Source organism: Ascidia mentula, chromosome 9, assembly GCF_947561715.1.
Source record: "Ascidia mentula chromosome 9, kaAscMent1.1, whole genome shotgun sequence".
Classification (NCBI taxonomy): domain Eukaryota; kingdom Metazoa; phylum Chordata; class Ascidiacea; order Phlebobranchia; family Ascidiidae; genus Ascidia; species Ascidia mentula.
In genome coordinates, this window is record NC_138574.1 from 3,033,425 (window position 1) to 3,045,264 (window position 11,840).

Sequence of the window (11,840 nt, forward strand, 5' to 3'; positions counted from 1 at the left end):
GTTCAACCTGATTGTTTGCTATTTTAAGAATCAATGCACAAAACTGTAGGCAAATATGGCAAGAAGGTTACTGGATTGGAGCAAAAACAATTATGGAAAGGTCATTGGTGCAGTTGGCACTGGAGGTGCATGTTTGTGGTTTCTGGCAGGAAGACAAGTAAACATAATTACTATATATATTTTTTGTGAACAACCAATTAACAATATTTTATGTACATACAGATGTCAATGGAACCACCAGATGGACCGGTGCCAGAATGGACGAAAAATCCATTGCCATCCAGGGGTGTTCAACTGAAAACTTTGGAAACAACACAAGAATTTGATGTCCTGGTTATTGGTGGTGGTGCTACTGGATGTGGTGTGGCATTAGATGCTGTAACTAGAGGTACATAAGTTTTACTTGGATCCTCTAATATATTTAGTGGCTCTGTTAAGCCTATTTTTGGAGCTGTATTCCTGCTTTTTGTTTGTACCAGGTCAAGTTGTAAACTATCTGTGTTTTAAAAAATATTCTGCAAAGCACTTCAGTGTTTATTGCAATCAAACTCTCTTTAAGGTCTTAGCACTGCATTGGTAGAAAAGTATGACTTTTCCTCTGGAACTAGCAGCAGAAGCACAAAGCTCATTCATGGTGGGGTCAGGTTTGTTATTTTGTTAGCAGTTGTTATGATGGAGACAGTTTAGTGACCAGAAAGTGTTTTACATGTAGGTACCTTCAAAAGGCAATCTTGGGCCTTGACTACGAGCAGTATAAGTTGGTAAAAGAAGCGTTACATGAGCGTGCAAATTTACTGCGCATTGCACCTCATTTGTCAGGACCACTGCCTATTATGCTTCCTGTATACACGTAAGTGTAAACATTAGGTCAATATTTGTTTATATTCTGTACACAAGCTCTTGGGGATTCTACTGAACACCCTTCATTGATCTTTTTTGCAAAATATCTAGGTTGTTCTCTTGATTTTGTGTGGTTACTGATGTTTTACAGTTAGTTGCTCTAAATGCAAGGTTGTGTTGCTTAGATACTGGCAAGTACCATACTACTGGGCTGGCATCAAGGCATATGATCTGGTGGCTGGAAGCCAATGCGTTAAACCCAGCTATGTTCTATCCAAGCGAAATGCCCTTGAGAAGTTTCCAATGCTCAAGCGTGATAAGTTAAAGGGTGCTATTGTTTATTATGACGGTAAGTGTCATAAAGCCGAAGTCTTTAATTTTAAAGATTGTTTTCGATTGCTTTTGCAATGTCTGCAAATATGTCCAGTCAATTTGTAAATGATCAGTTCGTTGTCATGCAAGTCTTTGAGAAAAATGAAAATCTCCAAAATAACGTTAAATTTTTCAGGTCAACACAATGATGCTAGGATGAATCTGGCTATTGCTCTAACTGCGGCAAGGCAGGGTGCGTGTATAGCCAACCATACTGAAGTCTTAAAGTTGTTGAAAAAACCAGACCCACAAACTGGCGAGGAGAGGTTATGTGGCGCTACACTGCGTGACAACATGTCCGGTGAGCCATAAATTTGATTTTTTTAAACGGGAGGGTGGCAATTACTAACTTTAATTAGCCGGTTGCAGTCAAACTGTGCATTGGCAATTAACCAAAAAATACATCACAGGAAAGGTATTTGATGTCCATGCTAAATCTATTATCAATGCCACTGGCCCATTTACTGACGGAATTCGCAAAATGAACAACGAAGAAGTGAAGAACATTTGTCAACCCAGTGCTGGCGTTCATATCATGTTGCCGGACTATTACAGGTCAGTAGCTGTCATTGTTTCCTGTTTGGTCGTTAGAGATGTCATGTTTTTGTCATTGCATCATATTGTGTTGGCTGACTGTGACCTTATAATGTTTATTGTGACCAACTTGTTGTGATAAATATGCTGGCGTGGTTCAATTAGGATTCATAAACCACAAAACCTTTTTTGTTACTTTGTCCCAGCTAGATATGTTTTCATATATTTGAATAAATAATATCTGCGTTTGTAAAAAATAAATCCCTGTGTGCATAGGCGCCTAGTTTTCATTTTTCCAGGGGGGCGGCTATATTATGACGTCATAATTTGTTACTATGACGTCATCAAGTATCGAAAAACTGTGTTTGAATTTCAACGCATGAGGCGTATTAACCAAAAGGGCGGCGTTAACGATAAACACACGAGATCGGTCTACGACACGACCAATAAGTCCCAGTAGGCATGTCGTACTGCGTAACTGACGTTGCAACAACCGGTGTCAGCTACGCAAGCGCAACTAGGTCAACTTATTTTGTGTGCGTCGCGCAAGAAACACATTGTTTTTAGGTCTTTTTTTTTGAACGTAACAAATGCGACGAGTTACATGGTGCGGAAAGACGCGCGTAATAGCCAATTGTTTTTTTTTTGAAAAACCTGGGGGGGCGCCGCTGCCCCCTGACTAGGCGCCTATGCCTGTGTGTACATTGCGAAATTCTGCAATAAATGTCTTTTATTTAAATCTTAACTTCCAACTATTCGTTTAGTCCAGACAGCATGGGCTTGCTGGATCCAGCTACCTCTGACGGCCGAGTTATCTTTTTCTTGCCATGGGCCGGTTTGACAATTGCTGGCACCACCGATAGTCCCACAGATGTGACAGCTCACCCTGCCCCCAGTGAAAATGACATTCAGTTCATTCTAAAGGAGATCAAAAACTATTTAGGAAAAGAAGTGCATGGTATGTTGTTAGGCATGCTGTTGAATGAGCATAATATGTTTTGCCAACATCAGACAAGTTTTTGTATTTTTTATACAATTTGTTTTTATAAACGTTTTTTAGCTGATTAAGTAATCGGATTAAAAATTTTTTTGAATAATAGTTAAATGAATTAAATTGAGTGCTCCGGTAGTGATGAATGTATCTTGTAGATCGTTTAGAAGTGTGCATACATTATATTCTAAATTTTATGCAGTTCGTCGTGGGGATGTCCAGGCAGCTTGGAGTGGTATCCGCCCTCTAGTGATAGATCCTAACTCGAAAAACACACAGTCTATATCACGTAATCATGTGGTTGAAGTTAGCAAATCTGGATTGGTAACCATTGCAGGTATTTTCTTACTTATCAAGTGTTTTTTTTTAACAATTACTATGACTTAATATGTAAAACAGTAGCTTGACCAACAATTGTGCATTGTTTCATGGAAAAACCATGGCAACCAAAATGTGCTGAGATTGTACACCTTGCTGTGAATATTAGTGGCCGAATCTTTTCAATACTCAAGTCTTTTGTGCCTGAGGCTTTAGTGCAGTTTTGTCCATTCATTCACAGTACCTCGATGAAATAAATGCTTAGTTATGAAAGGTTGCTACCTAATAAAATCTTCCTGTTTTGGGCTATATCTGTTTAGTTTCTACCAACTGGTATAATTTGTTGTGGTTGGAAATTAAGTATATACCATTCTGAGAATAAACAGACTGGCCCGTAGTCCTCAAAACATTGACATGTTTTATTCAATTAAAACATTTTTGGTAAAAACATAATTTTTTCAGAATTATTAGTATATCCATTATTATTGTTCCTTAGTAAATACAGTTACTTAAAAAGGTTTCAAATTCATGCCTTTGATTTAAAGTGGATTTGCCTTCTCTCCATAAAAAATATCATTATTTTATTGCAACAATTCCACAACTATTCTGGACTAAGATGCCAATAGGCGAAATTAATATTTCTGTGAAATAAACATCGTATTCTGGCGCTGATCGTCTTTTACTCCCTTTGGAGCTCTAGGAATTATTATTCTGGACCAATGTAGAAAAAATTTTATTGCAAACGAGTGTTCCCAAAAACAATGTGTGTGAAACATTTCCAGTATAACTGTCGTACTTTTCTCAGGTGGCAAATGGACTACATACAGGTCAATGGCCATTGATGCAGTCGACGCTGCTGTAAAAAGCTGTGGCCTTGTTGAGAAAAGGCCTAGTGGTACTGATGGTATGTTGCTTGATGGTGGATACCAATGGACACCAAACCACTTCATTAAACTTGCACAAGACTATGGTAATTTAAATAATTCATTACTTCCAATGCTATGTCCGAAATGTATTAAAGTTACAGTATTTTGTTAATAGATATGCTTAACAAGTTGTATAAGAGAAAACCTAAGTCATTCGTCTTTCTGTTGTTTCTAATATATACAGTTCACCTACAATTCTACATCATCAGTAACACCTAAAAAATATGCTGGATAAGCTTAATAACATTTTTTTACGTGTTATATAATATAAGCCTGTTTATTTTGTAAATTGCAAGATTTGTATATACCAGGGGTGGCCAGACCTGCTTCATGTTTTTAAAAGAGCCACAACACAAACACAATAAAAAATACGAATTTATTCACTCACAACGAAGTGTAGCTATTGATTGATGTTAGTGCTGTGTGGTGATACTGTGAGTCTCCACCTGGGCTGCAAGATGTTTGAAATTAGGCTGATATGATGTTAAAGCAGTTCGGAGAACGCATTGTTTCATAATGTGATCAAACAACTCGCCAAAACCGTGAAATTGCATGTCAATTCATCAATGCTAATTCATTAAAGAGCCGCAATCAAAGGCTCAAAGAGCCGCAGTTTGGCCACCCCTGGTATATACTAACCAGCTCTTATAATTTAGTCATTTAAACTACAAGTTGATCATTTAGATCATAAAAAGAAATTGTTACAATCTGCTGCAGGTCTTGAGACAGATGTCGCAAAACATCTTTCACATACTTACGGTGATCAAGCTGAACATGTGGCCAAAATTGCCCAGGTTACGGGAAAAAGATGGCCAGTTGTCGGCAAACGTTTGGTTGAAGACTTCCCCTACCTTGAAGCAGAGGTAACTATGGCGATACATCTAAAATCACCATTCTGCCCCTTCTATGTTTAATGTAGTTATTTTTTTTGTAAATGAGTAATGTTAAGTAAAGGATATGGTGTTGTTTTAAGTAAGATACATTAATATGTTCCAAATATTATGCGTTTATCTTTAAATAAAGATCGTACAGACTTGTAGTGTGTAATAGATTACAACAATTTCCAACTACATTTTTTGTATCAAGTTTATGTTTATTTGCTGAGTAATCTATCTTTTCCAAAAATATTCACTTTTTTAAAGGTAAAATATGCAATATATGAATATGCTTGTACGGCCGTCGACGTCCTGGCCCGAAGAACAAGGTTGGCTTTCCTTAATGTCGACGCCGCTGAGCAAGCTCTCCCCCAAATCCTCAACATCATGGAGAGGCAGTACGGGTGGTCGAAAGAAAGAAAAGAGGCCGAAAGGAAAGAAGCTATTAGATTTCTGTGTGTTGAAATGGGGAAAGGGGTATGTTGCCTAATCTTTTTCTCGATAAAACTGTTACAAGAGTGAGGTGGTTGGAGTGATATAAAAGGTCTTTTTGTACTGCTAGGGATTGTGGAGAATTTATTGATAAATATATTCTCAAATATATGAAGAATCTTGATAGGTATTGAGTATAATTGCTTAAATATATGAAGAATCATGTTCTAGTGCAGTGCTTCCCAACCCCATTGGTGGGTCGCGAAGCATTTCTAGATGTTACAGTTTTCTGTTAGATCAAGAAATTATTCGTTTTTGGTCATATCTCAAAGAGGTTGAGAAGCACTGATCTAGTGTACATATTTGTTACTTTAACCAGTGATTTTTTCCATCACACTTACTTACATATCTAAGCATTGACTGCAGAAACACATGCAGTGTGTCTTTATTGCCCATCAGAGTAGTTGGTGATTTCCAAACTTTAATGCTTTATTTCTATTGTTTGCAACTAATAAAAGGTGACGGGTATAAATAATGAGGCTTTTAATATTTCTGTATTTTAGGCAAAGGAAGGACTTCAGTCCAAGGGAATCAGTTTGAATGCAGTTGATGTCGAAAAATACAAGCATCGCTTCAACATGGTCGACAAAGATAGGAAAGGATTCATCACCACTGTCGATATTCAGAGATTGCTCAAAGTAATTCAATAAAATAAAACTATATAAATCCATATTTTATGTAAAATACTATTAATGGTGAACTAATTTGGGACCAATGTTCCAACACACTGAGTTTCAATTGCTTTGATACATTAGAATTTATTTACTGGATCTACATGGTTCAATGTTCATTATCATTGTTATGTTACCAATCTGTTGTAATTAGGACTTGAATTTGGGCTTGGATGATGATGCGTTGCTGGATATGTTAAATGAGGTGGATTTAAACAAGAATGGAAAAGTTGAACTTGACGAATTCTTGGAGGTTTGTTGCATGTTTTGGTGTTGAGATGATTGGCGACATTGAAATATCAATGAGCAAATGCTTTGCTATCTTTCAGAAAGGCATTGTTTGGATGCCAACATTGTTGTTATTATAACCAACTTGAAAAACTTTTACATAATTTTAAGATAGAGATGTTAAGAAAGCACCCCCATGTATTCAGCCATAAAAATGTCTTGCATGAAATGTTTGTGTTTGGGAAACCATTCATTAACAAAACTGCCATTATCCATGTTACGACTTTTCCTCCACAGTAACAAAATGAGCAATACCTGCAGCATGGGGCTACATTGATAAACATATTCGCTTCGGTTAACTATAACTTTTTACCAGATTTTGAAACTTTTGAATGGGAGGGCCTATATGTATCGTCTAAAGGCCACTGTTGTTAAGTAGGTAGAGACTCACAACTGATAAGGTTTGTCTGCCTGATGCAATGCTACCAACAATCATATTTAATGCGAAAGCCACAAACTTTCTGTTTCTCACATTTCATTGCTTGCTTTAAACTGCTACTGGCATTGCCGAACATGTCTGTTACAATTTTCAGTTCTGTTATTTTTCTTTGTTTTTATAATGGCCACCAAAATACAGATGGAATGCCCTTAAAGCATTTTATCCATTCATGGCTTGACAAGATGATTCAGCATGTGGGGTAAAGTAATAAATGGTACACACTTACTTGTATACCGTTTGGTGTCAAAATTGTCACTAAATCAGCTTTTTTGACATGTATAAAAAGTTGTTTTCATAATAGTTTGTAAAGAAAGATAAAATGCAACAGAACTTTTTACTCAGGCAGTCTAAAAGGGGGGAAAAAAATTTGCAAATACCAGTAGGGTTTGTAACAGAAGTTATGCTTGGTTAAATAGAAAGTGTTCCAGGCTCTGGAAGCCGATGGCTGGGTGAGAAAGGGTTTTGACGTAGCTGCTTTGCAATTTACTAACTATGTTGTAGAGTTATTCTGTTCATTAAAACTAAATACATATTGAAGGCGACATGTGTGATGTGTTTTTTTTTAATGTTGATGTGTTTCAATAGAACTTTTATACAATTATTTCTTGTATTGTGTAGGCATAGCTTTGCAAATATAACAGGTGTTTTTTATGTAGTATAACATTTTTGTATATACCTTTTTCTTAAAACTACCGGTGTGCTGATATGTTTTGGCTTACTTTGTGCAGCATGGTACAAAACTTACTTATTGTTACATATTAAAAATAAAATTATTTTTCTGCTGTTGATATAAAACATGTCAAATTGTGAAACAAGTTTTTTTGGACGGTTGCATTTATAAATGTATTAACTTATTTTACCCCATGTCAAAGTTGTATTGGATATTTGACTGCTATATAAAGGGCAGCTATAGTGAAAAAATGTATAAAATCAGCATTTTCTTGTAATTATAGTTGGATATCAAATAGTTTTCTTATCTTGGGCCTCCCAGCAACTTAAAAAAGTGGAACCCCCAAAAACCTAACGTGTTACTTTATTTGCAAAAGTCCTTTTTATGGATAAGATTAAGTGTGCTTGTTTAAATGGCCGATTGACAGTTTGACCATAATCCTGCATGTACAGCTTTAAACAATTTTATCCTTTTAATTTCAGCTGATGAGTAATGTACATGCTGGGGATGTTGCCACCAACCGTCTTGCCACACTCCTCAAAATCGGAGAACTTCAGCAAAAACAGGCCATTTCGGTTGATCGAAGTGGTGGCGGTGTTTAGAAGGGATATGACAATGTCTTATTTTTCTACAGAGATTCTTTTGCCCATAGCTAGTTCAATTTGTGCTTTTCTAACATGTCCACTAACATTTTCTTTTTGTAAATGCAAAAAGTGTTTTTTTTGGTGTAAATGTTCCTAGTAAAAAACTTTAAACACTGTGGCAGGAATTGTTGAACAGGTACCTTGTTAATCACCCCACGCTGTCCACAGAACTCCTGTCATTGTTTCCTCGTACAGTTCCAGAGCATTACAGTGCAGTATATCCTTTGCGACTGTATTATAAATTTATATACCACTCTATATTATACGTGTTTATGTTGCAATACTAATCCCGCTTTAAATACGTTACACAAAAAACATTTAAAACATTGCCAAACTTGGGTTTGCGATATTGCATAAGTGTGTGAAACCAACTGTCAATCTATGATTTCTATTGCCTGGTTGATTTTTGTGTTCCAGTCATACATCCATGAAGCAGTTACTTTGCACGAATAAAAGTAATAATTCCGAAATTGTTTGTTGCTAAAAACACTTGTTTTTCAGAATATTTGCTGTTGAAAAAGTTCAGAGCATTCTGACGTTATGTTTCGACACCATTTCATTTGTTAGCTTCACAGTTTCTGCTTTACAACAATAACAGAAAATAATAACATTGAAATGCATAAAACATCACATATTTACTTTTTACAACAGCGTCCAATACAGGGTCACGCAGTTACAACCCAATTGACTATGCAATAAAACTACAGATATGTGCACATCGACAAAGGTAAAAAATTGTGCACAAAATCTAATAATGTCTTGTTGTGGTTCCTGCAGATGGAGTGACTTGAAAATTTTCCACCACCCCTTTAATCATTTGTCCAAACGGCCTTCAACAAAATGCTCTTTGTTACCCACTTTACGTTTAAATATTTTCCTTATATTTGCCATTTTAAGTGTTAAAAATTAGTGTTGTTGTAACTTACGTTGACAAAACTTCATTGGGCAGATTGGTGATATGAGCAGGAATTTCCTTCCCGGTAAGAAACTGCGACACTTCAGCAGTGAAGTTGTTGCAGTTGTGTTCGAAAAGCGAGTATTTGTGAGGGCTGAAAAGCAAGCAGATTACAATAATGCCATGTACTTATTTTTAGACAAGTCTTACAGAAATACATCTTTTCCAAGTTCAGTCAAGTAGTCATAAAACATTTCCTGTGGAATTTCAGTATGACCAAGGTCTATCCGTTCCTCTGGTGGCCCCAGTATTGTTCCACACTGTGACAAATATATTGTGATTTCAGTAAAAAAAAACAGGATGGTTCCATGACTTAGGATAATTTTGTCGCATACCGGTGGGCAGCTCTCAATTCCCATCCCACCAAAGTAAAATTCAGATCCATACACAACTATCGAGGTGTGCCTGGAATACATGCACACTGTTATTGAATTAAGGTACTAAATATTCAGAGCATATTAACTTTATATGAACGTATTCCACTCATTAGAAAAACTAGTATTAATGAATACATTTCCAAAACTAAACTGTGTTCATCATTAGCGTGGTTACCGAATTTGCCATAAAAAATAATATTAATCAAAAATGATTTTTTTAAGTAACTTACCAAATCCCATCAATCTGCCTTCCTACAAAAACAAAGCAGTAAATTTCCCATCGCTACCATAATGTACCATTAATTGACAAACTCACCTAAAAACCCCTGTGACAATTGCCGTGCAAGTCCTTTGGATATGTCATAAATGAACAGTTTCACACCATGACTCATCACTCTAAGTGTGTGTAGTAAGTAGTTTTATTTTACAACTTTACTGTAACTAAAGTAGACGTCCTAAAAATAAAAAAAAATAATTACACAACACAATTCATTGATTGGAATTGGATAAAATTTGCTGTGGTGTGACATGTTGTCGCTTTGATTGTTGAGGGCCTATGTATTTCATTGTCCAGCGTTTATCTAGTTTAAGAGTCTTTTTGCCGTACATGTAAGGCACAATGCATTCGGGAAGTTCAATAGATTTGTTTTCTTGTTGTCCATTTTCAAGCAATGCAATAATAAGTCTCTGTGCTGCACAGGCTGTTGCATTAACAGTATGTGCATATTTCACTTTCCTGTCCTTTTCATATGCAATGTGCAGTCTGCGCGACTGGAAGTCGGTGCAGTTAGAAGCACTGGATATCTCGTCGTACCTATTTCTACCTGGAAACCAAGCTTCAATGTCAATTTTTCGGTAAGCTGGCAACCCTAGGTCACCACAGGGCATATCCACCACATTAAAATGCAAGCCAAGCAACTGAAACAGCTCCTTCTGTATTGAAATGAATTCTTCGTGCAGCTCTCTGCTTTCTGTGCCTGTTTCATTTGCAGTAACACCAAACATCTCAACTTTTAGAAACTGATGTACTCTGAAAATGCCTTTTGGATCTAACCTTTTGCCTGTTTCCTTGCGGTAACAAGTGCTAACAGAGCATAGCTTCAAGGGAAGATACTTGTAAGGGATGGAGTGGTTTGCAAAATATGCGCAAAGCCCTATTTCAGAAGTTCCTGCAAGACAAAATGTTTTCTCGAAACCATTGACAGAATAAACCATCTCATTCATTTTGTTCGGTTCCACGCCGGTTCCTTCAAAGATACCCTCTCTTATCATGTTGGGAGTTGTCATAAAAGTGAAGCCTTTTTCTTTTAATCTGGCTAATGTGAACTGCACAAGTGCTTGTTCCAGCTCAGCTCCAGTGTCAGACAAATAATAGTTTCTCATTCCAATATAAGAAGCACAATTCTGTTGTCGAAGAATTTGAAGCTTTTCTGCAATCAAAATGTGGTCAAAAACTTCATGATTAAATGTCTTTTTTTGGCCAACAGTCTCCAGAATGTTGCTGTTAGTAGGATCTTTACTCTTGGGAACATCTTCATGTGTGTCATTAGGAAGTTGAAGGACATTAAAGTACAACATTTTTTCCACCTCAGTTTTGATCAGTGACAACATTCTCAATATGCAGTTTGCATACACAATTTTTTTTCTCTCTTTATCTGAAATTTCTTTGTCTTGTTTTGCCTCTTTTTCCCATGCATTGTATTTGTCCATTTCTTCACTGATTAATTTCACTCTCTTATAAGGTTGAACAATTTCTTTATTAAAATCAAGACCTAATGCGGTGTTGCGCATCACTGCATTTGCTTTAACTTTGTCAATATTGGCACAAATGTGCTCAAAATCAAAAGCAGGCTTTGCCATGACTGTGGTCATGCTAAGATCCAACAAAGGACTTTGCGATTTTTGCCTCTCGCTTGGCTTTAAATTTAGCAATTCAAAAATATTTGTGTAAGGTTGTGCAAAATCACTGTTTATTCTCTTCACAAAATCTGCTTCTTCTTCGCAAAACGCCTCCATTTGTTGGTTTTGTGTGGTGTGCTGACATCTCGTTTGGGTGATAAGCATTCCACAGTTCCTATTGTGTTTCAAGCAAACATGGCTCAACGGTGTAATTGGGTTGATTGATGAAGAGAATTCACCACATCGGGCCATCTGCTGTACATTCCAATACTTGTTTAATGAAAATCGACCCAGCACAGAAGACATGTTTACTTGGTAACATTTGAAAACCTGAGGAAGAATAAATTGTTAGAGCATTGAGAATGATTGTAAAAACAATTCAAATGTCTGCAGACATTGCCAATGAATTTTACAGCAGTTGTATGGGCTGTACTGTTTGTTAAATGTATTGCTAAAATGTTACAATATATTCAAATACCCAACATTAAAACAGAAGGTGTGCATTATTGCATATATTAGTCTGATTGCAAATTGGTTATACTACAGGCA

General features: G+C 36.5%; 3 protein-coding genes across 4 annotated transcripts; 1 reads left to right on the forward strand and 2 right to left on the reverse strand.

Annotated features, from left to right (window-relative positions):
- Positions 1–8,530, forward strand: LOC145912953 (glycerol-3-phosphate dehydrogenase, mitochondrial-like). Of its 2 annotated transcripts, XM_083000424.1 has the most exons (16): positions 1–157; positions 223–388; positions 560–644; positions 713–850; positions 1,026–1,189; positions 1,349–1,513; positions 1,623–1,767; positions 2,511–2,704; positions 2,940–3,074; positions 3,861–4,025; positions 4,699–4,844; positions 5,124–5,333; positions 5,852–5,986; positions 6,174–6,272; positions 7,163–7,195; positions 7,899–8,530. In XM_083000424.1, the coding sequence occupies exons 1-16, from the start codon at positions 56–58 to the stop codon at positions 8,016–8,018; spliced, it is 2,202 nt and encodes a 733-aa protein (XP_082856550.1). In that variant the 5' UTR covers positions 1–55; the 3' UTR covers positions 8,019–8,530. The 2 variants fall into 2 exon arrangements, with proteins under 2 accessions (XP_082856550.1, XP_082856551.1); XM_083000425.1 differs by lacking the exon at positions 7,163–7,195.
- Positions 8,531–8,673: 143 nt separating this feature from the next.
- Positions 8,674–9,849, reverse strand: LOC145912955 (desumoylating isopeptidase 1-like). Its single transcript, XM_083000427.1, has 6 exons — positions 9,709–9,849; positions 9,623–9,644; positions 9,351–9,420; positions 9,166–9,275; positions 8,987–9,109; positions 8,674–8,890 (listed from the first exon to the last, which is right to left on the reverse strand). Exons 1-6 carry the CDS (start codon positions 9,782–9,784, stop codon positions 8,809–8,811), a joined length of 483 nt encoding a protein of 160 aa, XP_082856553.1. The 5' UTR covers positions 9,785–9,849; the 3' UTR covers positions 8,674–8,808.
- A 32-nt stretch (positions 9,850–9,881) lies between these two features.
- LOC145912954 (serine--tRNA ligase, mitochondrial-like) lies at positions 9,882–11,613 on the reverse strand. Its single transcript, XM_083000426.1, has one exon. It carries the CDS (start codon positions 11,595–11,597, stop codon positions 9,882–9,884), a length of 1,716 nt encoding a protein of 571 aa, XP_082856552.1. The 5' UTR covers positions 11,598–11,613.
- Positions 11,614–11,840: the final 227 nt, after the last annotated feature.